The sequence below is a fragment of the Neltuma alba genome, unplaced genomic scaffold (assembly GCF_004799145.2).
Source record: "Neltuma alba isolate B1F8T4 unplaced genomic scaffold, ASM479914v2 tig00012039_pilon, whole genome shotgun sequence".
Taxonomy (NCBI): Eukaryota; Viridiplantae; Streptophyta; class Magnoliopsida; order Fabales; family Fabaceae; genus Neltuma; species Neltuma alba.
Genome location: NW_021636604.1, coordinates 116438 through 143805, shown reverse-complemented (window position 1 = coordinate 143805; position 27368 = coordinate 116438). Strand labels below are relative to the sequence as shown.

Here is a 27368-nt window from a genome sequence, read left to right as displayed (position 1 = left end):
TAATATTTACAACAACATGTTTTTTTTATTTTTAGTATTTTTTTAATATTAAAACAATAGGAAGTCACACAAGAGTATAAATATATGAAGGAGAATTTTCATATTAAAATATAGCAAATATCATGAGAAAGAAAATTTGATATGTTCATCAGAAGCAATACTTAAGAAGCTATCTCCTCAGTGATAAGCTTAAAACCCCAGAATTCAAATCGAAATGCTATAGGGAATTCCCTTTCCAGTGACTCCAGCTCCGGAAAAAGGTTTCATCAATTCATAAGGCACCATTCCAACTCCATTCCTATTCTTCAAACCAGAATCCTTATTCCTTGAATCAATAATCCCTTCAATCTCCTTCAACCTCCCATGGAACTTCTCATAAGCAACCTTCACATTCTCATCTTCACCCCAAGAATCCTCCACGAAATCCCCAATGTACTGCTCATCAGGCGAATGATCTGATAAAAGCCTCAAAACTGCCATAACCAGAGTCGCTTGAATCTGCGATGGAAAACACTCTAGAAGCGTATCCTCAGGTCTGTTCACAAATTTCTCCCATTCTTCTTTTGTAGGATCTTCTGTAGGCATTTTGATTCTAGCAATTGAGGGTCTATTAGGAAAATACCCTCCATAATCGTATTGAGCAAAATTGACTGATGCATGATGAGCTGAGGCAACCCAGGCTATGGTAGTGATGACCTCAATTAGATCTTTGGGGGTTCTGAGAATTGGCCACCATGGCTCGTCTTTTTTGTCTCCATGACCAATGGTTCGGATTTCAGTCCACCATGATTGGAGCTCGTGATCTGAATGTATGAGGCTAGGGTTTGGGTAGCAGTGGTTGACATAATCTGTGACCCATGATTTTAGGGCGTCCCAAATGAGAAGGCCATCATTGGCAAAAGGGTAGTCTTCAATTGCCAGCTTTAGGCCATGTGGTGCACTGGGATCTTCCATTGCCATTCCCCTGTTAGTACACCGAAAGGAGATGATTCATTGAATGTACTAGTCAGTAAACTATATTCAAATCTTGATTTCTAAGTAAAAAAAGATATATATATGTAACATATTTCGGCTCCTTAACATTATTATTTTATAGCAGTTGGGCTTGTATTTTTAGTTCTAAGTAAAATGAAAATCTGATTCAGCTGTAAGTAAATATAACATGATTATTGAGTTGATAAAATTAAGAAAGAAGCATGTAATTTTCAGTTATGGAATTATTTTATAGTTTTAAGAATTTGTAGAATATTTGCAAATGTCTCAACGTTTGAAGGAAACTTCTCTCTTTTCTTCTTGGTCTTTTTCAAGATAGCAAGTCTGTATGCCATGTATTCTTTAGATCTTAAGCAGAATCTTTCCAAAATCTCAATTAAATAAAAAGAGTTAATATAATTTTTGGTCTCTAAAATTTGGGTTTATTTTGGTTTTAGTCTCTCAAATTTCAAACTCATGGTTTTAGTCACTAAAATTTAGTTCATCTTAAAACATTAGTCCCCAAAAGTGTAACAGTGTTAAAATATAGTAAAGTATCATAAATAGCATTAAAGTGATTATGTAGATTCATCAGATGATACCTAGTTGGATCTTGTGTGAATAATAGAAAGGAAAAATAGAATAAATCCTCAAAACACAACTCTTTAGCCTTTTGTTTTTTCTTCCTCACTATTCATTTTTAGGAGTTGTTCACTGTACTGCACTGTGTTATTCACATTAGATATAGTTAGGTGTCATCTGGAGAGTTCACATCACCACTTTTAATGTCATTGATAAGATTTTAGCAGATTTTAACACTGTTGCTCCTTCAGGAACTGAAATTTCAAGACAAACTTAATTTCAGGGACTAAAACTACATGTTTGAAATTTGAGGGACCAAACCAAAATTTGTCCAAATTTCAGAGACCAAAAGTTATATTAATCCAAATAAAAATATGTTAAATTATGTCATTCAAATAATTCATGGACATTTCGAATGGGTTTGTTGAATCAGTAGTAAAACATGGCATTTGTCCTTGACTAATTGGGCTCAATTTCGGGATGTAAATACATCCCTAAGATCAATGCCATGCACCTCCTTCAAAAGAGTGAGGTTGAAAGTTCCTTGATAAGGAAAGCCCTACGTGGCTGTGGGGTTTGGTTCTGTTTAAATTGTCTAATTCAGGAGAAGAGGGAGGGGGAGAGAGAGAGATAAACCAAACAAAACCTAACCTATAGTTAGAAAAGAGATGAATAATGTGGTTTAACAAGAATGTAACTGAGCTTATGAAATAGTTGGCCCAAGAAAAAAACAAAAAACAAAAAACTGAACTTATGAAATAAGGATCTTATTGGTTTTATGTGCAGTAAATTAAAGAAACAGATCATGGACTCTGTACCTGTGAATAAGATCATTGGGGAGACCCTGCAAATCAAACCGCCAAAGCTGGTCATAAGCCACAGAGCTAAGCTCCATGGAATATTTTCTCGGAGAGAAAGAGATCTCAATGATTCCACTTGCACTGATAAGCACTTTACGGGCAAGGGCATTGATTTCCATTGTGTATCTCAAATGAGCATGCAACAATCTGTAGATCGGATGCATGGCACTCAATTGTCTGTGGGTTGCAATTATAAAGGGTTCTACAGCACAATGAGTTCTTAACCTAAAAAATACACAAATGCAACATGTTAATGACTCTGAAGAATCAATCAAATTGTATGGTCAACTATCTTGTGCATGGTAAAGATTTTTTTTTTTTTTTTGGGACGTGGGTATGGTAAAGATTTAGCATACCCCATCCATCAATTTTTTATTGGACCTAGACCCCTGAAGTACTTAAGAGGGTAAAGTAGAAAAATCGGGTGGGATGAGTGGGTCCCACCTCTGCATTGTGAATCCCACAAAGGTGAAACCCACACTTGGTCCCCAATCTAATGCTTTGGAAGATTCACTTTTGTGAAAATTCGTAACTGTATTGCGTAAAAGGATAGTATGATGATGGTACTTACCAGTGGCTTACAAGTTCATGGTAACCAGAATCATGAGCAAGAACGTGAGCTTTGGCCAACCTCCAAAGCCAAAGAGAGGTTGAATGACCATTAGGTGTGAAAACTTGCTTCCACTGTGGCTTCCCATTTAGAGGTGGTCTAGTCAGTTCAATAGCTAGTGGCTTCAGGGTGCCTCGTGTGGTGAGAAAGAAAAGTGTCCTTGATCCATACAGTGTTGTGCCCTCAATCTCTCTCACTTTCCCCACATATGGAAGCAATAAATCATGATAGTCTAAGATGAATAACTTCTTCTCTGCTATGGCCTGCGTGTTTTTAGTTGTTAGACAGTTTCATCATGAATGTTCTAGGTTCTCTATGACGCCAATAATGCTTTAGATCTTGTTTGCCTTAGTATTTACCTCTTCAACTGTCTTGTTGCCATTAATCTGTTGCTCAATCACTTCTCTGGTGATTGCTGATTCTGCAGGACCGTAGATTTGTGGGTCTAGTTTACTTCTCAATGGCCATTCCTACATGATGAATTAATAAACCAAAATATATATTTAGCATATGCAATTGTGAAAAAAATAATAAGCTATGTTGCACTTATTCTTATTTGCTTATCATATACAATACAATATATTGGACACATCAAGTTGTAATATTTTAAGATACATGTACGAAAGATGTATATGCACACACATATAAATACTATAAGGGAAATATGAAATTCAAATAAACAATTCAAATCTAAAAAGAAATATCAGTATAGCATAACGAGCAAAATATTTCCAAATTCCAACAACCAGGCTATATATACCTTAACTAGCTCTATGCTGTATGGATTGACACCAGCCAGAGTCTCCCTTGCAAATTCCTCATCTGAAAACCAAAAGAAGCTATCCCCTGCATTTCCAAAACTCACAAATCACAATCATATCAAAATCTATGCTCAATGGCCATATTGGTTTAAATGTTGTCAAATTGGACATTTGTGATTGAATTTCTCTTACACAAACATTTATGTCTTGTGTTTTTACTAGAGAAACTAATATCAGACACATTATGAATTTAATTTTGAGTATTGTCTTTAATTTGAGGCATTTGCACATACTTACTTTTAACAGTTTCAGGTGTGTCAAAGCGCAGGATTTGGTCGCTGTCAGAAGCAGCCTTGATGAGAGTGGGAATGATTCTCTGAAGCAATCCATCGTTCTTAAGCTGTGGAACAGAGAAGCCATCTTTGAAGAGCATGTTTATGTCTTCGAAGCTTGAGAATACAAGATTTTTATTGGCCGCCACTGAGTTTAAGGATTGTAAGATTGCTTTCAATCCTGATGAAGCTGTCGTTGCTGTGAACTGCGTTTGCTTTGTCTCTCCAAATACTTCATCCCTAGGAACATACATACTTATACTCCTCTTCTCTGACAAGGGATCTGTATAGCCAACAGATTAAGTTTTAGACCACAATCGGTGTTGTGGAGGAGAATAGTACTGGAGAAAGAATAGGGATTTGTCGGTTTTCAAATGCTCTTTTCCATTTATTGGAGTTAAAATCAGTGAGAGGCATAAAACAATGTCGGCATCTTTGACTCAGTTGTGTTGCGCATTTAATTGCATGCATAATCTTAATATGGGGTATTTGAAAAAGACTTAAATTTGGGAATATTTTAGCTGAGATGATAAAAATTCAGGAAATAAATAACAATAATTTTAAGGTGAAAGTATATAAAACTTCCGTGAACTTAGAACAATATGCAAATAACTTCATTAACTTTCAATACTTTAATAATCAACTCCTGTAAACTTTCAGTTACACATAAATAATCTCAAACTAGTAGTTTTAAACTATCTCTAATTTTTAATATAAGAATTAATTTAAAATTAAATTTGTTTCAAATATAAGATTCAATCCATCTTTTTTTTTTATTTATCTAAATTAATCCTATTGATTGTATATGTTAAGGGCATTTGTATCAAAAGGTGGTTTCAATCAAATGATTTAGGAGCGTATTACACGAAAACCAACATATATTTTTGACAAATAATTAATTTAACTACTTTCTTTAATTCATCTAAATTAATTAGATCGATTTTATATTAAGGACTATAGGTAGTACCATTGGAATTTTATTTTTGTATGCAAATAACCCCCCTCAAATTTTGAGATGCAAATAATTCCCTCAAACTTTAAGTTAGTAACAGATAAATAATGAACAAAATTAATAGTATTAAAATTATCTACATAAATAAAAAAGTTCAAGTTTATTATGAAGTTTCAAGTGTTAGGGAGATTATTTACATATTATATAAAATTTAGAGGTATTTAGTATAATTTACCCTAAATTTAAATCATTAAAGTTTAAATATACTATTTTATGACAAAGATGCTGTTTGGTACCAGCATGGGAGAGCTTTCGACCCGTACGACATCGTCTAGGATAAGGATGTTGTTTGCCACCAAGAACAGGCCTTTTGAGTTTGATATTAGTGTCAGGGTCACCAAGATCGTTGTAGACATCATAATCATATATTCTCTCGGTCTTTTTGCGTTCTCCTTCTCCATTCCCTCTTAGAGCCACAAGCTCCCCTTCTCTCAGACTCTTCAATCCACTTGGTGTTTCTGATGGCAAGTATGACTGCTCCATGTATAACGCATTTATTATGTATAACACAATGTTAATTAAAATTTCAATTATTCTTTGTTACTTGATGCAAGAGTTACTTAACTAATTTGATAGATTAAGAAAACTAACCATAAATTATTCAATATTCTAACCAAATTGACATGATCTTCTTAAAATACCGGTATATAATATTAGATTACATATCCACTTATATAAGTTGGACAAAAAAAAAAACGACAACTATAAAAAATAAAATGGACTAAAGTCTTATGTTTAGAATCAAACCCAACTCTATCTATAACCAACTCTTACATTTACATCGGGAGGAGTAATAAAATTAGTAAAATAACAACTAAAACAACAGTAAGCAGATTATTTATAAGTTAATTATGACTGGTGAGACTGCTTTTGAACTTAACAGTCTTTTAAATTGACTTCACATGTTTATGGGGCTCGGTGTAATTTTCTCAATAATTTATGCGCATTCATAATGGTGTAAATATTAGAGTATTCCACAAACATCTAAGTTATATATTATCTACCCCATCATCCAACGGGAAAATATATATATACATATATTTTTAAACATCACGAAGATTTGAACTCAAAATGCCCATACACATACTGTATATATTTACATCTTACTACTTTACTAGTCATTGGATTGAATGGGGGAAGATCAGATTTTTAAAAAGAAAGTATCTAGTGTCTAAGAAGAACTAGGACATATGGCCTATCAAATTAATTACTTCACGGAAAAAAAAAGAATTTATTAGTATTCTTTATAATATTTTAAGATTATTAGCAAATATAGGATCAAGAAATGGAGATTCTCAAAAGTCGAAAGTTATGCAACGGGGCGGTGGTGAGACAAGGTAGGCAAAAGAGCACACACTTCGTTTTTATTAGATTGGATCTTGTATATATTTTCAAAATGAGTTGGGGATAATCATTTTTAATCTAGGGTTAATTAATCTGGAAGTCCTTATAGCTTTAACCAATTTTGAATTAGGTCCTTATAGTTTTTTTTCTTTTTATCAGGTCCTTATACTTTCATCTATTTTTAATTAGGTCTTCGCATTTATTTTTCTTTTTATTAAGTCCTTATAATTTCACTAAAATTTTAATTAGGTCCATCTAGTTTTAATTTTTATTTATTAATTAAATATGAACTTAATTAAATAAATTAGTACTGAAATATAAAATATTAATAATTATATAATAAAAGATAAGTAATATAATTAATTAATTAAGGAAATTTTTTTAAAACAATTAATTTTTTTGCTAAAAAATAAAATTATTATAATAATTCATTATTTTTAGAATATTATTGTTTATAAACTAATATTACATAATATATACTATTTTATGTTTATAAAATAGTACTATTAGAATTTATAAAATAAAGAATAAAAAATTCAGGGACTTACTTAAAAATAAGGTGATCTTATAAGGACTTGATAAAAAGAAAAATAAATGCAAGGACCTAATTAAAAACAGGTGAAAGTATAAGGATCTGATAAAAAGAAAAAAAATTATAGGGACCTGATTCAAAATTGATTTTTTTTTTTTTGACCGGAATGATTCAAAATTGGTTGAAACTATAAGGACTTGCAGATTAATTATCCCTTTAATCTATGTATTACACATCAAAATGAATTATTTAAATTTTATTGAACTTTGATAAAAAAAATAAAAAAACTAAACTTATTTTTCAAAACGTATTCAAACAATTCTTTTTTTTTTTAATCTAAGGTATCATGAGTGTTTGCATCATTGACATTTATCAACAACAACCTGTCCTATTCTTATTACAACAGTTTTAGCCTTAAATGATTATCAGCAAAACTTCTTTATCTCCAAATACGCAAAAAAGAAAAAAAAATTAAGAAAAAGTTTCTTATTAAAAATTTTATTAATTAGGAAGACTTAAATTAGTTGGCAAAAAGAAATCCTGGTTGTATAATTTCTTCTAAGGGCTGATATTTTTATATATAAAAATTTAGTAACTCGTTTTTACTAATAAGAATTCTAATGAGAGGCTTTTCCTGACTTTTCCCAAAAAAAAAAACCAAAATCTTTTCTTTTTAGGTATTGTGTCACACGTTAAGTGCAGGGAATTTGCATACAAAATTAGGCTATGAGGAAGCAGCTTGAAACAAATTTAGAAATAAAATGCTGCAAAATTAAAGAAAGGAAAACGAGCTTGGAAATACTGAGATATTAAAATAAGAATACACTACCTGCTATTCTAAGTATAAAGTCTAATTTATGATGCAAATTGCACTACAAACTAGATCTTATATTTAAAGTTGGATGTAGTAATAATTAAAAAGAAAAATTAATTTTTTGGTCATTGTAATAACTCAGTTTCTATATATTAACTTGGTGTAACTTAATTCTTATAGTTTTGTCTCGGTTATAACTCAGCTGCTGAAATTTGACTCGCTGCCACTCGATAATTATATATAACAATTTTATAATTTAATTCCTTTCTTTATTAGATATATAATTTTATTTTTTAAAATACAAGGACTAAATTGTAAAATAATTAAAACTATAAGAACTAAGTTTTAGCACATCAAAATTTAGGGATTAAGTTAAACCGAATCAAAACTGCAAGGATCAAAAAAATTTTACTGGTTAAAACATTTTGATAACAAGTAAATAACATTATTCTTGTTTTCATTTCTCATACTATACATTTTCATTTACTTGTTATGTACTTTTAGATAATTATATTTCCTTAGGAAAACATAATAATTTTCCCGAAGTGTTCCGTAGTTCTCCTCAGAGTCACACAAACACTGACTGTAGGGGACTTTTTAAATTTTTTTCCCTTTTATTTTTCTTAAGTTTTTGAATAGAAAAATTAAATACAAGCGCAAGCGTTATGAAAACGACGGACAATCAAACATGTGGATAAATGACTTGTTATACTCGCACCATTCATGCCACAAATATTACGAAATGAGTGAAGTGAAAATTGAAGAGATAAATCATTCTCCAGGATCCAATAAAATTGGCTCCGTTTGGTTCGCAGGACTGTGATTTTGATAGATTGGGTTTGGGATTGAGCTTAAGATTAAAAGTGAGATCGGGGTTTTAAAATTATTTTTGGTATGAAGTAATATTTATATTAATTTTAGTTTACAATCACATGTAAATTATGGAAAGACTAAACTGCCCCTTCAAGACGGATTGGGTATGAGATGCCTGCGCTTATTTGAGCGCAGCTCCTTGAAACAAAATTTTAAAAAGTAAAGTATTCCAACTTCTCTTACATTCTGTAGTAATCATACGGATCTGTATTTTATTTTCAAAATATACACTTAAATTCAAACTGTTAATTTCATTAAAAATATTCTAAGAAGATGCTTTGTTAATTAAAATTTATGTTGAAATACTTTTAGTTTACTAATTTACCCCTTCATGATATTAAATTTTTAAATTTTGGGTATAATTATTTTGAAGAATTTAAGATTTTTTTCTTTACTTTAATTTTATCTTTTATTTTTAAAAATTGTTGTTTGTTTAATTTTTTTTTATCATTTGGACCAGAAAATTAAGTAATTTAGTTAATGTAAACATAAAAAAATTGAATAGAAATTTGATGAATTCTTTAAATAAATATATAATAAATCAAATTATTATTAAATAAGTTATAAATGTTTGCAACAATTTTTTTAAAAATTTAAATTATAAATTTAAATGTTTTATATAATTTTCCAAACTCACATAATTTACATTATATATGAAAAAAACATTTAAAATATTTCCTAGCCTTTTAAAGAAACCTTAAGTTTCAGCATTTCATGAAGAATTAAAATTATATTTATATAATATAATCAAAATTACTAAACTTAATAACATATTAAAAATTTTGAAAATACATGTATTATAATTATTTTTGTTGTCTCAAAAAATATGTTTTATAGATATAAATATTTAAATAACATTTATAGTAAAGAGGGATATTTTGGTCAAAATAAAAGTTTAAAAATCAAACTTAACGGTCAACTAATGGTTAGATGAATAGAAATGGAATCTCAAAAATATAAGAGAGGTTTGTATAACATACATTTTAATTTTAAATGAGGTTTATATACATTTTCAAAATAGATGGGAGGTTTTTATAATTTAGGTAAAATAAAGAGACAGTCAATGTATTTTACTTAATTTTAAAAAAAATTGCTGCAAAATTAAAGTGAGGCAAAAGACACGTCCTAATTCTCCTCTGCACTAACAAGTCTAAAAGCATACATTCTATTTTCCGTGCGAACTTTCTTTTTTAAAAAGATATAGTCAAGAAGAAACTTAATAAAACGGCAGAATTAAATTAATTTGAATCAAAAATTGACAGTGTAGTTTTTAGGAAAAAAATATGCTTTCTGTATTGAGCAAAAAAAAAAAATTTATTACTCCTCCGGTCCTTAATATAGAACCTAATTCTTGTGTTGGTTTTGGTCCTAAATATAAGACTCATTTATGATATTTATCAATTTTCTCTAAATTACCCCTATGGATACTCTCTCAACCATAACCAAGTAGAAGAGGGAGAGGGGGTATTAAGAAAGATGATTATGGTATTTTAGAAAAAATGTGTCATTTTTCTTATAATTAACTAACTTACCTAACTTTCTTAATATAATCAAATTAGTTAAATGGGTCTTATATTAAGGACCGAAAGAGTACTTTTTTTATGCATTGTGAGGGTTTCAACTTTAAATCCCTATCCATTTCCCACTCGACCTTTACTACTTATGCGACCTTCAAGTAACTTTAAAATCTATTTAATGTTTTGATAGGATTAGGTTAGGTCATTCCCTACTGACTCTATATTTCTAAAATTTTCTTAAGTGTTTGGCGAAAGTTCCGTTCTAATTCTTAAAGCTTCATTTAAATTTGCTTTCTCATGGTTGAAATAGTTCTAAATTTCGTTTTTTATTGTATTGCTTCTCATATAGATCTCTGTGTGAGTTTTTCCTTTAAATTTACTCAATCACAATTAGATATTGATAATTAAAGAGTATATCAGCTTCAAAAATATTATATATAAATATATATATATATATATATCATCACACATCACTTTTTTTTTTGGGGGCAAAGTTGCCCATTATTTACTATATCAAGGTTTATTCTAACTTGCTAAATATTTAAACTTTTTTTTTTTTGGTTATACTTGGAGGTATTAGACCTTTGATCTATCCTCACCTACCTTTAAATATTTAATATTTTAATTATAAATTTCAACCTAATGTGTGTGTTTAAAAATTAGTAGTTTTTTTTTTATAATGCGCGTCAATAATTTTAAAGAGTAAGGTTTTAAATAATTTAAGATAAAGATGAAAAAAAATGTTACAAGCATGTTCTACTAATTATAAAATTTACATAAAATTAATATACTACATACAAATAAAATTCTCATCAAACTATTTCTTTAATAACGCGTGGAGAGTTTTCTAATTAATACTGTATTGATTTTTTTTTATTTTGGAAAAAATGTTGCAGTTTGAAGTATTTTTATTGTAACCTTAAATTTGGCATAAAACTTGCTAATAATTTTTGTTCTTAAAATTTTTTTTAACTCTTTTAGGAAGTTGCTAAAAGTGTATTTTAAGTCTTTTGAATTTTATATAAAATTTTATTTCGATCTTTTAATTTTATTAAAAAATTTAATTCATTTAATTCTAAGGCTGTTAGCAAAAAAATTGCTGGTATTCAAATTTTGAATATTAGTAAAATAGTCTTGAATAATGACGTATTAAATTTAATTCTCAAATAACAATGACTATTATAAAAAAAAAAATCATCAAACTATACTTTTTAAAATTAGCTGTTTAAACCGTAATCTTCTATAAAGTTAGGGAACTAAAGATTATTTTCTCCATTTCAATATGCTAGTCTTCTTTGTTTAATTATCCCTATTATATTGTATTATATTATGATTAAGAAGTGGCAATTACCTTGTTGCTGAAGAAGGTTCTCATGAGCGAGCCTTCATGTTTGGGCTGAACCCATGAATTACAGGTGAAGTTCACAGAGCCATGCTCTTCATGAATCACTATCTTCTTCAGAAGCATCTCATTGTGATGCTCATTCTCCACAGCAACGGCTCCCACTTCTCCAAAATCTCCAGGTATCTCAAACCACGCCTCGTACTCCTCCTCCTCTTTCGCCTCCTTCTTCTCTGCATATGCTTTGATTCTCTTCTCCGACTTCGTCTCTTCAATCACCACACAGCAAAACAAATAATTCAGATTCAAAGTGAAGATCGGATAATCAATCAGCATCGGTTCCAGCGTTACATTCATGAAGTTAATTTCTTCAATATTCCAGGACCACAAATTCAAATTCAAAGCATTTATTATCTATAGATTTAATAAATATTTCCGATTCGAACAGTTTCTCGGTGTATTCTTAATCTGGTTTATATTTTCAAATTTTTCTCTGCATTTCCTTTATTCTCTTCTACGACTTCGCCTCTTGAATAAACCAATGCAACAAAAACAAAAGATCTGATGCTGAGCCGCTAATAGAGAATCTAGGAAGTTTTCCGAGAGTAAGCTTCGTCTGATTTTTTTTTTTTCTCCTTCTGCGGAAAATCTTCTCTTACTTTCCTCATAATCTAATTCGAAAAACTTTACGAAACTTTTATTTCAAAAGATCTGTGCAATTACACTAAAATATACTTACTAGGATCAAGCTGGACGCTAATGAGCTCCAAGAGAAGAGATTTTCCGACCAAGTCTGTGAAACCATCAAGGCCCGCAGTTACAACACCAGAGAGAAGACCACCAGTTGTTTGCTGAATTGTCACAGTAGCTTTCACTTTGTGAGATTCTTCGGACTTGCTCGCTGAGTTGCCACTGGCCATCTCTGTGTTGCTGGAACACGCTTTCTTTGAGGTTTAGCCTTTGGTTGAATGGTCGCGATGACTTTCACTATGAGAAAGGTATTTAATGTCTTTAGCTGGCTAACAATAGCTGCTCTGTTTTGCCATATGGATTTTGGCGCATGTGAACATGATCTTTCCAAGTTCTAACATAATATCGATGCAATGATGCCTGTTAGGACCTGAATTTTGAATATTTAACTTGAATGGATCTAAAAATTATAAATTAACATATATATATATTTATATATTTAGTCCTTTAACTTTTTGTAAGGTTTTACTTTAGTCTCTTAATTATAAAAAGTATACTTTTAGTCCTTTAATTCTAAAATTATTAGTCTTAAATTATTATTTTTTGCAATAATCGTGGTTGTTTTAAATATTAAACTTAATATGTTGATATTTAGTAATGTTTTATCAGCATTCAAGAGTTTAATATCTTTTTTTTTTGGTTAAGAGTTAGAGAACTAAAAATTTACTTTTTAAAGTTAATGAATTAATATAAAATCTTATGTAAAGCTAAAATGACTAAAAGTATACTTTAGCTAAAATTATAATTATTTAAGTAAACACAAAATTTTTATTGATGTCATGTTTTGATTCAAAATACTGCTAAATTTGGAAGGAAAAAAAAGACATATTACTGAAATAGTTAAAATTGTATTTTATTTTTTTGTTAAATTTGACAATAACTATTTAGGATTTTGGTAGTAAATCATATGAGACTTAATAATAATTAAGTTAATTTAAAATATCATAACTCTTAAAATGTTTTAACTTGGTGCGTATAAAATGAAGGTTCATTATAAACCGCACTATTAACGAGTTATTTACAAGTTATGATTAAATTTTTTTTTTTAAAAGCACAAGTGTATTCAATATCTTTAATGTGTAGATCATTAGTTGGCCAAAAAAAAAAAGTTTAGATTTGGTTGATTATATCTGATTTTTGTGGCGTTAAATGATTGCTACATTGGTCCCCCATAATTAATTATATGGAAAGATTATATCAAAAATTACAATGAGGTTTTAAAGAAAGAAAATAATTACTAATAAATTTCAATTATAAATGAGTAGTTGTCATTTACTCTCCTAAAACTTGTCACTACAGGCTGGTCTATTGTCATCAGGATTTTTTAGTAATTATGTTCCTTATTTGAAATTTCATAGCAATTTTCTCAAAATTATATCTAAAAAATATAATTTTCAAGATATTTAATTTATAAACTATTTCTGAATTCCTAATTATTACTGCTATCATGTTTTCTTTGGTACAGTTATATTTAAGAAATTATTATTTATTAATTAAATTTTAAATTAATTATAAATTTTCTAAGGTTTTAATATAATTTAGAAAACATGTGGATATGTGGCGGTAATTTTTCGTAATTATATCTACCTTCATTACTTTCGTACCGCCTTGTCGTTGTGCTGACAAAAGTCGTACCTACTTGCCGGCCCCTAAGGAGTTGGCTGTACTACTTTTCATCCTAATTATAAGAATTAATTGACTAATTTAAGGAGATTAAAGAAGTAAGTTGAGTTAGTTATTTGTCATGAATATGTGGTCTTTCCTAAAATATTTTTGCTAATCAAGTATATTGATTAGAACTATCATTGTTAGAAGGACTACTTTAGAAAAAAATATAAATATAATAGACAAAGTGGATTGAAGTCTTATATTTAGAAACAAAATAAAATTTAAACAGAGTCTTATAGGAGGTAGTATCTTAAAAAGGTTTTCGACGAGTCCAGTTTTTCTGCCTTCACTAATCACTTCACGGATAAACGACGTCGTTAATAATAAGTTAACACGTTTCATTATTATCATTACTATATTTTTTGTTGACATGTCACGTTGCATTATTGCTGAATTAATTATTGGGTTTCTTTCTGCTCCAATGTGATGTCTCTTCCCTTCCACGATTTAAAATTTAGACTAGCTGTTGAATCATCCGACCACACGCTAAGCCCAAAAGTCAATAATAGCCTCGTGGTAGAATTATGATCAAGCATTCAAGCTGGTTATCATTAATTTAATATTTTTTAATTTTATATATTAAATATAATATTAAAGGTAATATCTTATAGAATATTATTTTATAAAATTAAGTTATAGGATGAATTTGACTAATTTTTTATTTTTATTATTGAACATCGTTTTATTAGTATATAAAAAATGGAAGGGAAACATGTGAGAGGTTACTAAGTCTTCAATTTATCAAAAATGTTATCTTTTTTTGGCCTTTCAAATATGTTATCTTAGCTCTTCAAAATATAATTTAAGAAAATCAATAAATATTTTAAATTTATAATTTTATATAATGTATTCAATTATTTTAAAACTTAAAATTTTATAATATTTACATTTTTCTTATTTATTTATTCACTAGCATTTCTTTTTTTTACTACTTATAATTTATATATGTGCATAAAATTTAGATTGGAAATATGATATGATTTAAATTACTTTAGAATTAAAATTTTGATTGATTTGAACCAATTCATCATTGCCTATTCAAGTAGTTGTGAGCCGATTTGCATTGGTTGCTTAATTCTAGATCAGACATTAAGTCAATGATTTGAATGATTTTCTAATTATAGCTAAAATACTCTGATCTCTGTAATATTTTGTCTTGACTATATAGACTTGTAAAGTATAAATATTATTCTTCTTATTCTAAATATAAAACTTATTTTATAATATAATTTGTAATGTAAATTACACTTGATGTAAAAGTTTGCTATGGTAAATTCAATAAATCCTGCATGTTTACTGGCTAATAAATCTTGCAGGTTTTAACTTGTAAAGTATATGGCTGGTAACTAAACGAGCAAAATGTACGGGGAATAATATTTAAATTTAACATTATCAACTTACAGATTGGAAAATTCTGAGTGGATTCAGATGCCCGTAGATACACCCGTGATGTCACGTGAATTTGTGACCGTGTATTTTGCTCATAAAGGAAAAGAGGCCCGCAGTGTTCACTGCTACAGCTAAATATGGAAAATTATGGTAGGATCTTTGCACATTTTATTTGAAATTGTTCGTAAATATTATAAGTAATCTTGTCATATATTAATAAAAGTACTATTTATCACCAAAAAAAAAGCACTAGTCACTACTACAAAAAAGATATTTAACGGCGGTTAAAATGAGTTTTTCACGACGGTTTTAAGAGCGATGTCTATACTATTGATATAAAATATAAAAAATTTCACCGCGGGTAAAAAACCGACGTGGTATGTGACTTTTCACAGCGGTTATATAAATAACCACCGTGAAATTTTTTTTTTTTTAGTTTACTTTCATCCTATTGATTAGGATGGAACGGAAGAATAAAGCCCCAAAGGAAAGGGTTTAAGAATCAATTAACCAATAACCTCTTACTAGTTAAAATCATTTTGATGAAACAAACATATATTCTTTTTTGCCGTAATAGTGCCATTTTGCTTCGCCTTCTACCACCAGATCAAAGCTATTAAGATTTAATAAAAGTAAAATCAAAAACTTAGATATGATAAAATTCATAAATTTCAGGCTATCAAACCACAAAAACTATTTTTTTTTTGAATTATAAGGACAAGCTAAGCTTGGATGAAAAACAAAGGCTGCCTGAAAAGTAGCTGAAAAACACGAAACAAACCAGCAACTAGAGCCATAAGGCTTATCCTAGAGAAAAATATCTATGCACCCCTCTGGTACATCCCTGACCAACCGGGTACTTAACTCATCTCCATGTCCTCCCTTTGCCAGGTAGTTGGTGTCACACCTTACTTATATAGTACCTTAGCATTCATTTAGAATCATTCCAGACCATGTTGGATGGTCTTACACTTAAAAATTTCAATTTGGACGTTAATTTTCAAAAATTACTGTTTACTGTCCAGTTTTCAGATTACAGGTCCAACTTTGAAAATTCATAACTAATTTTAGAAAAATTGTATGGAGGTATTCCAAAATTCTATAGAAAGCTCTTTCAATGCTCTTTAAGGGAAAAATATTCAACTGAACTCACCCTCACTGAAAACGTATAGTTTATTGGATTAAGATTACTATTCGTTTGGTAAAATCTGGACTTTCCAGATTCTCCGCCTTAATTTTGAAAATTCATATCTCTTCGTATACACATCCAAATGAGGTGATTCACTACTCATTTTAAAGCTTGGGATGTGAACTATAAGTATACCAAATTTCGTAGCTTAACTCATTCATATGATAGGTCAAACCGAAGCTCGAAATTAACTGCTCCATGACCTACGTTTTATCCCTTAACATCTCTTTACTTTAATTCTTTGGCATACCTAACATGGGCTTACTTTTTTCCCATTCATGCTCATACATTCCTATACATGCCATAAGCTTTATAATTAAATGCATGGCATTCACAACATAATTATAACATAGGAGAATTATATATTGAATATTAGTATCAATCATTAGCATCAATAATTCTCCATTTCTTCTCCTTGCTTCTCATGCCATTAGTGCCCATCATTGATTGACCTAAATGGTTGATTACGAAGGGGTGAGATTCGGGGAATCTCAATAGCAAACATTACCACATACATGCACAAGATGGATGCTAGTGTATGGTATGTAGTTTTTCATAAACTTAAGTTAACTAGTGACATGCCATCATGCTTTATGCTTGGTATAAAAATGAATGGCCATGGGAACATATTAAAAAAGCATTTCCAGCAACAATCATCATGTCACAACATCATTCAAATAACAAATACAAATCAACACATGAGCATACCATGTCAAGCACATAAAGGGTAAGTTCACTACCTTGCACCTCAAGCTTTCCTCTTACTTTTCCTTTGACTCCCTTGACTTTCCAACCATGTGGGTATTCGGTCAACATCACCAAACATCCTCCTGGATGTTCCAAAGGTCCTAAACATAACCATAATAATCACACAATCCATTAGGACCATTAGATTATATAAAGTTCAAGACTAGCTTTCTTGAACCTCAACCCTTTCTCTTAGTCTTAGGGTTTTCTTTTTAACTTTTCTAATATAAATCTTATCATTTCCCATCCTTAAGATCCATTTCTTGTCAATTAGGACCACTTTAGATGGCCTTCGATTCAAGAATACTATATCTGGAAATTTTGGTTCGCGGGTACTGTTCACGCAGAAACTCCAGAATTTTTGCTCAACTTTGAAAATTCATAATTAAATGTAGAAAAATCCAAATTGAGTGCTTCCAAGTCTCAATGAAAGCTCCTTAAGTTAAATTTAAAGGAAAAATAGTTTCAGAAACCAATTCTATTCTAAACAGTACCGAAATTGTACGGAACTTAAAACTCTTCCAAAAGTTCAACACTGTTTCCAGATTTCAAACCCTAATTTTGAAAAATCACCATAAATCGTACACATATCCAAATGAAGTATTCTACCCATGGATTTAAAGTTTACAGAGTGTAATTTAAGCATACAAAATTTCAGAATCAGATATGCACAGTAACTAATTCGAAATAGGTATCAAATCAGATGCTATAGCCACCACATACCTTGATCTTGAAGCTTGAACTTAGGTGGACTTTCTCTCACTAGAAATAGCTCTTTCTCTCTCTAGATGCAAGGGCAGTAGAGTTTCCCCTAGTGTTGATCAGCTTGGCCAAATTGGGGGGGGGGAAGAGTGCCTATTTATAGCCAAAAAGTTGGCTTGAATGGACCAAAATGCCCTTAGTAGCTAGAAGAAGGAGTAAGGGCAATTTTGGAAGTTCAAGTGGACTTTTGCATCATCATTGCATCACCTTATTACATCATCCTTGCATCATGCTTCTAGAAGAGGCCACGTGTCGCAAAAATAGTGGAGGAGAAGGAAGATTAGATCATAACCGTCGGATCTAAACTTAGCCCTTAAGTTTCCTCCTATTTTACTTAGCCCACATTTCTCCGACTTTCTTTACGGCCTTCCGGGGTTCAAAAAATACTTCTATCTACTCCATAAATTTTCCTTCATTCTAGAGAGTATCTATGAATTTTCTCAGGCCATAACACTTCCTCTAAACTTTGTATAAAAATCATTTACTAAAATACTCTTTTGTCGGTATAATCTGCTCTTTAATTTATTAAAGTCATTCCACTGGCCTTTTGGTTACGGGACTAATTTTATAAATTAGTATAACCTTTCAACCAATTAATCCTCATTTTTATGTATATTTTTGAGATCTCTTGCTATTTTAAATAATTACCTCAAACAGTGTACTTTTTACTAGCCATAATCTCATAAATTCCATTTAAGCTATCTCAGGGGTATTTTCATCTTTTCTCTTCATAGAAGAGTCTTAGAATATTATTTCCCATTTTTTGGGATTTTCTTGGAATTTTCTGTTCACTCTTCCATTTTTGCCCTTGCTGGTCATAACTTTTTGAATTTACAGTTTAGTCCCTGCTTGGACTTAACTTCATATAATTCTCTCTTTGAGGCTTCTAACTTAACCTTTGGCCTACATCTAGTCTCTTTTCTCTCTCTAGGCCTTCGAGACTTTACTGGAGTCTCTGACCTTGATTATACTGAAGCCCCTGAAAAACTTTTACTTTGCAGTTTAGTCCCTGAAACTGCTTTGACTTTCTTTCTCATCTTTGGGACTTCTGCTCAAAAAGGATTTGGTAGCCTATCCAATTCAGGCTACTTTTGATGCTTCTAGGCCCAAAAGTCTGGATGTTACAGTTGGCACATCTAATACTCTCACGACTGGCATGATGCAATTTGATACCCTTTTGAGTAAATAAAAATTCCCTAATATCTGTGATAATAGATCTCAAGGAATGGTCCATTGCGCACACTCCAGAAATCAAGTTTAGTGCATCCATAGAGTCAGAGTAAAGTAGAACCATTTGATAGCTATATTATTGTCCGACTTCAAGACCTATTCGAATAGCCACCAATTCCGCTTCTATGACTGAACAAACGCTGATGCTCCTTGGGAATCCTATCATCCAATCACCATCACTATTTCTGATAAGGCCTCCACAAGTAGCTTGCTGGTCATTTTGGACTAATCCATCTACATCAATACAGATAGCTCCCTGGGGTGGTGGTATCCAGGGTATTTCTTGGTGCCCTGAAAACTTAGAGATCTGATGCTTGAGTTGTTCTCCCACGACTTGCTCCATAGGTAGGTGTTGAATCTTGTGTCTAAGTTCTCTTGGAGTATCCAATTTCCCTTCAAAGATAAATTTACATATGGAGGTCCAAAGTAACCAACATCCTAGACTGAAGACTTTAATCCAGTTATGTTTACTGAAAGCTCCTCGTCTCGGGCAGTTCTGATATTCTAGTTGAGCCAAACTTGCAAATCACCAGAGAAAAATCTAGAAGAAAGGTTAGGATTTAAAATAACCTCCCATAACTCTCGTGCTTTTTTGCACTGAAAAGGACACTCATTTGATGCTGAGAAGCCTCTCTTTGCTCAGAGTGAGTTAGTAGGGAGTTGCTCATGGGACACTTGCCACATAAAAAACTTTACTTTCTCATGTACAGGCCATTTCCATAGTTCCCCCCAGAAGTTTGAGTCATTTGTTGCTTCTTTATTCATGATAGCTTCATAGGCGGATTTGACTGAGAATTGATAGCTGGTCTCCACCAAAAGCAGTCTTTCCTCTCTCCTATTGGTGACGGAATTCTGATGATCTTGTTGATAATCCAAGGGGGTAAGATCCCCTGCCAGGCCCCAACATTCCAGTTCCCCTCCATGCTATTAATATGACTTAGACTATACACCCAAGATATAAGTGGTCGATCTAGATTAGTCCACAAATCCCACAAAAAACTAGTATTTTCTCTATTCTGAATTTTCCTACCAATCTTGGAACAGAAAGCCTCCCAATGTCTACAATGGCACTCTATGTTCTGGACATATTTGCTTTCTTGTAAACATTTGGTAGCTCTCCATCACCACACTTATATTTTTCTCTTAGGCAATTGATCTATAAAGCTTGTGGTTTGGTTAATAAACCCCAACAGAGCTTTATGATGAAGGCTTTGTTCTGGGCCGCCAGATTTTTAATGCCTAGACCACCTTTGCTTTTGCATGAAGTTATCGTGTTCCAAGAAATCAAGTGTAGTTTCCTTACTTCCTCATCCTAGGACCAGAAAAATCTTCTACTGATCTTCTCAATTTCGGAGAGAGTGCCTACCTGCAGCATATGAGATTGCATCTGGTAACTAGGCAACGCAGATAATATAGATTTCACTAGCACCATTCTGCCTGCCATGTTTAGAAATCTACTTTTCCATGAGGATTATTTTCTCTGAGTTTTCTGAATTAAATGGGAGAAAGTAGTCTTCTTAACCATATCGTTAAGAAAGTGGCACTCCCAAGTATTTGCCCAAGTCAGCAGTGACCCCAATCCCAAGATCTTGGCTAAGCTCTACAACTCTATTAAAGTGGACATTTCTGGAGCAGAACATCTTTGATTTATCAAGGTTAACCCAGTGGCCAGAAACCTCACAAAAGTTTTCCATAATCTGTCTAACTTCAGTCATTTGCTCTCTAGTTGCTTCAGTAAACTGGAGAAGGTCATCTGCAAAAAAGAGGTGTGAGATGTCAGGTCCTTTACTACTCAGTTTCAAAGGAGCCCATCTACCTGCTTCACATTCTTTTTTGATCAAATGTCCCAGTCGCTCCATACACAAGACAAAGATATATGGGCTAAGAGGATCTCCTTAGCAGATACCTCTGGTAGGATTGAAATGTGGTCCTTCCTCACCATTCCACATAACAGACATGGTGGTTGAAGTAATACACTCCATAATCAAATTAATGAGTTTCACGTCCAGTTTCAAGCAATTGAGAGTCTTTGATGAAATTCCAATCTAGTCAATCATATGCCTTCTCCATGTCAACTTTGATAGCTATATAGCTCCTCTTTCAGCCTCTTTTCCTCATAGTGTGCATCGCTTCTTGTGCTATGACGATATTGTCACAACTGGACCGATTAGGTATGAAACTGCTTGCTCCTGACTGACCATCTTGTCCATAATTTCTCTCAAACTGCTTGCTAGGAGTTTTGTTACTATTTTAAAGCTCATGTTACAGAATGAGATTGGTCATAGTTCCTTGAGAGAAGTAGGGTATTCAACTTTCGGGATAAGTACCACCTTGGTTTGATTTATATCTTTAATTCTCTCTAAAAATTGAAAAAACTCCTCCACCATACTGCAAACTTTATCTCCTATATGGTTCCATTGACTTTGGAAAAAATGTGGTTGTAAATCATCTAGTCCTGGTGCTTTAAAAGCATCCATGGCAAAAGCAACATTTTTTATCTTAATTTTGCTCACTCCTCTTGCTAATCTCTGTAACTCCAAGGTGCTTAGAGCTGGGAAATCTGAGCACCACCCTTCAGAACTCCTTACCTAGCCATCACAGGAGTATAGGGTTTTAAAGAAATTACTAGCTAGCTGACTTAGAAGTTGAGGGTTGTCAATCCAGTTTCCAGTTTCATCCTGTAAAGTTGTGATTCTCTGCTTTTTCCTTTCAATAATTGTAGATGCATGAAAAAATCTTGTGTTTTGATCACCCCACTTGAGCCACTTACACCTTGATTTTTGGTACCACATAAGTTCTTCTTGTGCTTCTAATTTATGAAATTTATCCATAGTTGCTGTTCTAATTTCCTTACTCCCAGATGATCATTCCTGTTTTGTTGTTTGTTGGGTCCCTCTAGCCTTTAGATTAATTTCTGCTTTTTCCAAGAGAGATTCCCCACATGATGATTGTTCCATTCCAAAGCTGCCAATGGAATTCCTTCAACCCATTGCGCCAATCCTTCCCCTGCCAAGAGTTAGTAACCATATTCTGAAAACTTTCTTCTGTACTCCAAGCTTGTTGGTAGGACAAATTTTTCACGAGAGAAGCTTTAGTAACTGTGGGAAAAGAGTTTACCACCACCACCCGATGATCTAATTTGAATTTGAGTTCATGCCTAACAAGAGATTGTGGAAAATTCAGATCCCAACTAGCATTATTAAAAACCCAATCTAACCTTTCCTGTACGCCTGTCCTTTCCCAAGTGAAATTATTGCCCTGAATTCCTGCTTTAATAAGTCTTGAGTTATCAATACATTCTTTAAAAGCTTTCATTGATTCCCATTTAGGTTCACTACCTCCTTCTTTGTCTGAAGGGGAGAGAAAAGTATTAAAATCTCCAAAAGGAGCCGAACGTGTGGTGGAAATTGCGCAAATTGTGTTCCAGAGAAGTTTCCTCTTTCTTATATTCGTCTCTCCATACACTATCGAAATGAAGCAAGTAGAGTTTATATTACGATTTAAGACCAGATAGTGTAGGAACTGAACATTTAAATGAAGATATTACACGTCAAAATCAACACTATTCCAAAGTAACCAGATGCCTCTAAAAAATCCTGTAGACTCCCCTCTTATCCAATTACTAACCCCAAAGAACGAACTACTTTTTCAGCACGGTGACCATTAATGCGGGGTTCTAGTAAGCACAGAATGTCAATTTTGTATCTCTTAACAATGTCTTTGATTAAAATGGGGAAGGCTCAGCTACCAGCCCCCTCACAATTCCAGGAAGCAATAATCATTATGGACAATAGGAGGAAGGAGAAGGAGCACTTACTGCTGTGGAGCGTTAGGGTCCTCCACTTCTTTTCCCATTTCTTGCATCTCTGCCACCATGGATGCTTTGTCATCATTGACATCCTCTAAAAACTCAAAGTTGGGGGCAATGGGGTCAAGTGGCTTGGGGTCCCCGGAAAGCGGAATTGTATTTGTATGGGATATTTGTTGTCACATCCAGTAATGGGTTAATTAGGAATAAGGATATTCCTAAACAATTAAGGACCAAAAATGATAAGGACAAATAGAAGAATTTTGGTGAAAAATTATTATTATTATTTTCCAAGTTAATTATGAAAATTTGACTAATTAAGGAAAATTGGTCAAAAATAATTATGAAAAAATATTTCCAAACCTTAGAAAATTAAGAAAAAAATAAGGATAATATTCCTTGAGAATTATATAATATTATGTAATTATTTTTATAACCAAATTACTCTTGAAAAAGTTATAAAGGAATTTAAGGATGATTTAGGCTAAATTAATGCCTTTTATTTGGAAAATTCCAAATAAATATTTATAAGAAAAATAAAATCTCAAGAAAATTCCTATGATGTTCCAAGAAATTATAAGAGATTATGAGATTAAAAAGGAGACTCTCAAATATCTAAAATTTTTCCTAATTATTTAAACAAGTGAAAAAATCAATAATAAGAAGAAAATTAGTTTTCCTTTTTATATAATTAATGAGAATTCAAGTTTGAGCTAAAGAGGGCATTTTGGGAAGAGAAAAATGAAGAGAATAAATTATGAATCTGACAAAAATAATTAGAGGTCAGAGTACTGTAATTATAAAAAAGAAATCAAATCTGAAGTAAAAGTGTACTGATAAAGCATTGATTAGAGTCTTGCACTTTACTTGGCCCACAAGTTTCCATTTGTCAAGCCCTTATTAGAGAGTAATTAAAGTTTTCAAGTGTCAAGATTTAAGTGGAGAAGATTTTGACTTTGGAAATTAACTACTTTTGGATTTAAGTTAATTAAGAGAGAGATTCAAGACTAATTAAGGAGTTGACACTTGGCATAGCATTAATTGTTGGTTGTTGGGATATTTTGAGCATTAAAGAAGAGTCTTCCTCCCCTAATTTGAGACCATTGTTTCGGCCAAGAGAGGAAGTGAGTAAGCAGGGAAGAGTTTCAAGTGTATTCAAGGGAAAAGCAACCAACTTGGATCAAGTAAACTTGGAGTTAAGGTTAGTAGATGATTCTATGTTGTTCCTTGCTTGATTCTCTTGAGTTGTATGGTTGAAGTTTCTGGTTCTTCCCTTTTATTATGCTGGCCAAAATGATGAATGTGTAGGGAGGGAAGTTTTAGTTGCTAGACATGGTTAAAACACCTTGTTTTATGATGATATCAAGTGGTTGTATGTTACTTTTAAAAAGATTTCATTGTTATTTCTCAAGAGGAACCATTCGGCCACTTTAAGAATCATACCCTAGGATGATTTTTTCAATTTTTTGAGGCTTCCATTGTGTTTAAAATGAAAAATGGTGTAGGACAAATCTAAAGAAGATGAGTTGGAAGCATTAGAATCCAAGTTGTAATTTTTGGATAATGAGCCCTTTTGGTTCGGCCAAGCTGAAACTAGAAGAAGGAATTTTCTTTCCTTAAATTCAAGTACATATTTGGATTTTACATGAAAAATCATGTAGGAATGAACCAAGAAAGAATTTTTAGGGTTAAGGAACCAAGCTCTAAAAATTAAGGAACAAAGAGGGAAGCTTTAAAGGGCTTAAGAATTTTTGAGTTGCTCAATTTTGATATGCTTTTATGGTTTAACGTTGCTGTCTCTTTTATGGTCTTTGATGATTAAGATTTATTAATTGTGGAGGAGAGGAAGAAGATCAAAGAATCATAGAAGCTTTTGGATCAGGGTAGTAAGATTTAATTAACTTTAATGATAAGTTTGCATGATTGCTGTGCAATTTCATGTGCTATACCCTAGGATGATTTTTTCAATTTTTTGAGGCTTCTATTGTGTTTAAAATGAAAAAATGGTGTAGGACAAATCTAAAGAAGATGAGTTGTGGAAGCATTAGAATCCAAGTTGTAATTTTGGATAATGAGCCCTTTTGGTTCGGCCAAGCTGAAACTAGAAGAAGGAATTTTCTTTCCTTAAATTCAAGTACATATTTGGATTTACATGAAAATCATGTAGGAATGAACCAAGAAAGAATTTTTAGGGTTAAGGAACCAAGCTCTAAAAATTAAGGAACAAAGAGGGAAGCTTTAAAGGGCTTAAGAATTTATTGAGTTTTGTTATCGATTTTTGATATGCTTTGGTTGGTAACGTTGCTGTCTCTTTTATGGTCTTTGATGATTAAGATTTATTAATTGTGGAGGAGAGGAAGAAGATCAAAGAATCATAGAAGCTTTTGGATCAGGGTAGTAGTAAGATTTAATTAACTTTAATGATAAGTGTTGCATTGATTGCTGTGTATTTCATGTGCTATTATGTGATTGAGCTAAAGATGATGGTGATGATGATTGTGTAGCTATACTCCTTGCTTTAAGTTCCTTGGCTATTGCATGTTAGAGTGCTATATGTATGAGGTAAAGTAGTTCCTTATTAATAGCAAAAGGTTGGAATGCTTGTAATTGATGCGTTATGATGTTATGGTTAATTATTCTTGCTACTAGGATTTCATTGAAATCTTACCTTTCAAAATAATCTAACATTTTAGGGTCTGAATCATCCAAAGGGAAGCTGTAAATTCAAGAGTAATTGTGGTGATGAACCATGAGAAAACAATTCTATTTTGATTATGTATAAGGATGCTTGGTTGGTGCTGTAACCTTAGGGAAGCCGTCAACTTGAAGCAACATTTTGATTAAGCTCTTGAATGAATTTAAGTGTGAAATTTGGCATGCTTAGAGAGATCATGTCTCGAGCTTCAATTGATAGGTAGCACATTAAAAATAGACAAATGTATGAGTTTTAATGATGTTTCAAATTTAAGGTCCAGAATCTTGAAAAAGGGTTTTTACCAAAAGGATAGAGGTGACTTTCACAAAAATCTGGGAATTTTTGACAAGGAATTAATTTCTAATATTATTTTCCTTGAAAGAGTATTCAAATAGATTTCTATAAAATTTTAAAATACTCTATTTCAATTTTTCTAGATTAAGTTATGATTTTTCAAAGTTGGACTAGAAAACTGGATTTTACCAAATAACAATAAAAATTCAAAAAGTAGCGTTCTCAACGTCCTAAATGAGATTTTGGACTAAAGACTATCCAATGTGGTCTAAAATGGTTCTAATTGAATTATAAGTTGTTCTAGCAATAAGGTGTAGTATTTTTCGCTGTGAAATACTTGTATCCTGAGGAGTTTGCTGAGCATGTGATAAAACAATGGTGTTGCACGTCTAGGCCTTTTCTGCTTGGGCTAAAATTTGTTTTTTTCTGTATTCTCTAGACAGCCTTAGACCATAAGGTGGGCCCTTTCTATTTTTGTTGATTGTTTAGTCTTCTGGCCCAGTTGTGTGGCCTTATCATTAATAAACAAGCTTTCCTTTCTATTCTTTTTTCTTGGCCCATTTTCCATTCCCGGCCCATCTCTTGGGTTATGGTTCTCCTTTCCTTTAGGTTTATATGCTATCTTGAGTTTAGCTGAATCATTCTTCCTGTATCTCTCATAGGTCGCATTATGGTGTTCCTGCCTGTTGTTATCGTCGTATTCTTTCCAAATGGTACCACAACTTTCTCTTGCTTGTCAGGGTCACCTTTCCCTTTCGACTTGCCTAGAATCTCTTCCTCTTCAAAACCTTCCTTACTTCCAATTCTTAATTATCGCAAATCTTTATTTTTGAATTACAAGGGCTACAGTCTTTTGAGTTCTGACAGATCCCACTTGTTGCTTCTGATTCTTTATTGGTTCAGGCTTTCTTGATAACCGAGATTTGTTTACCTAGGGATTAATCATCCAAGCCCCAAACTGACCTTCATCTTCGGTGACCTTCTTCTCTAGTGACCTTACTGGGTTTACTACCATTGGTCAGGCACCTGTGTTTCCATCACAGTGGGAGCTAGAGCTACTTTTCTAGGAACATGATTCTCTATAGTGATTGTATCTTCCACAGGAAAAACATATTAATCTAAGCCCTTTATACTCCATATTAAAAACTTTGTCAGCAGCAATGATTTTCGGAACCAGTTGCTTTTGAAGGTTAAGTTCAACATAGACTCTTGCGTACTTACCTCTTTCCACCTCAAAGTTTTTAACTTGGGAGTCTGCTAGCGTGTTGAGATCCACTTGCAACAT

At 32.0% G+C, this 27368-nt stretch overlaps 1 protein-coding gene across 1 annotated transcript; it reads right to left on the bottom strand.

Annotated features, from left to right (window-relative positions):
• LOC114721465 (linoleate 13S-lipoxygenase 2-1, chloroplastic-like) lies at positions 1 to 27368 on the bottom strand. The gene is made up of 11 exons (XM_028907278.1): positions 27305 to 27368; positions 27096 to 27177; positions 12291 to 12481; positions 11561 to 11820; positions 5366 to 5603; positions 4083 to 4400; positions 3785 to 3870; positions 3384 to 3494; positions 2986 to 3287; positions 2373 to 2639; positions 1 to 964 (listed from the first exon to the last, which is right to left on the bottom strand). The coding sequence occupies exons 1-11, from the start codon at positions 27366 to 27368 to the stop codon at positions 205 to 207; spliced, it is 2679 nt and encodes an 892-aa protein (XP_028763111.1). The 3' UTR covers positions 1 to 204.

Excerpts from the sequence above, each read along its gene's own strand:
- LOC114721465 (XM_028907278.1), bottom strand. The coding sequence starts at position 27,368 with ATGTTGCAAGTGGATCTCAACACGCTAGCAGACTCCCAAGTTAAAAAC. Across the intron at positions 3,288-3,383 it reads GCAACAAGACAGTTGAAGAG|GCCATAGCAGAGAAGAAGTT; the intron begins GTAAATACTAAG and ends AAAAACACGCAG. Across the intron at positions 2,640-2,985 it reads CATGAACTTGTAAGCCACTG|GTTAAGAACTCATTGTGCTG; the intron begins GTAAGTACCATC and ends TGTATTTTTTAG.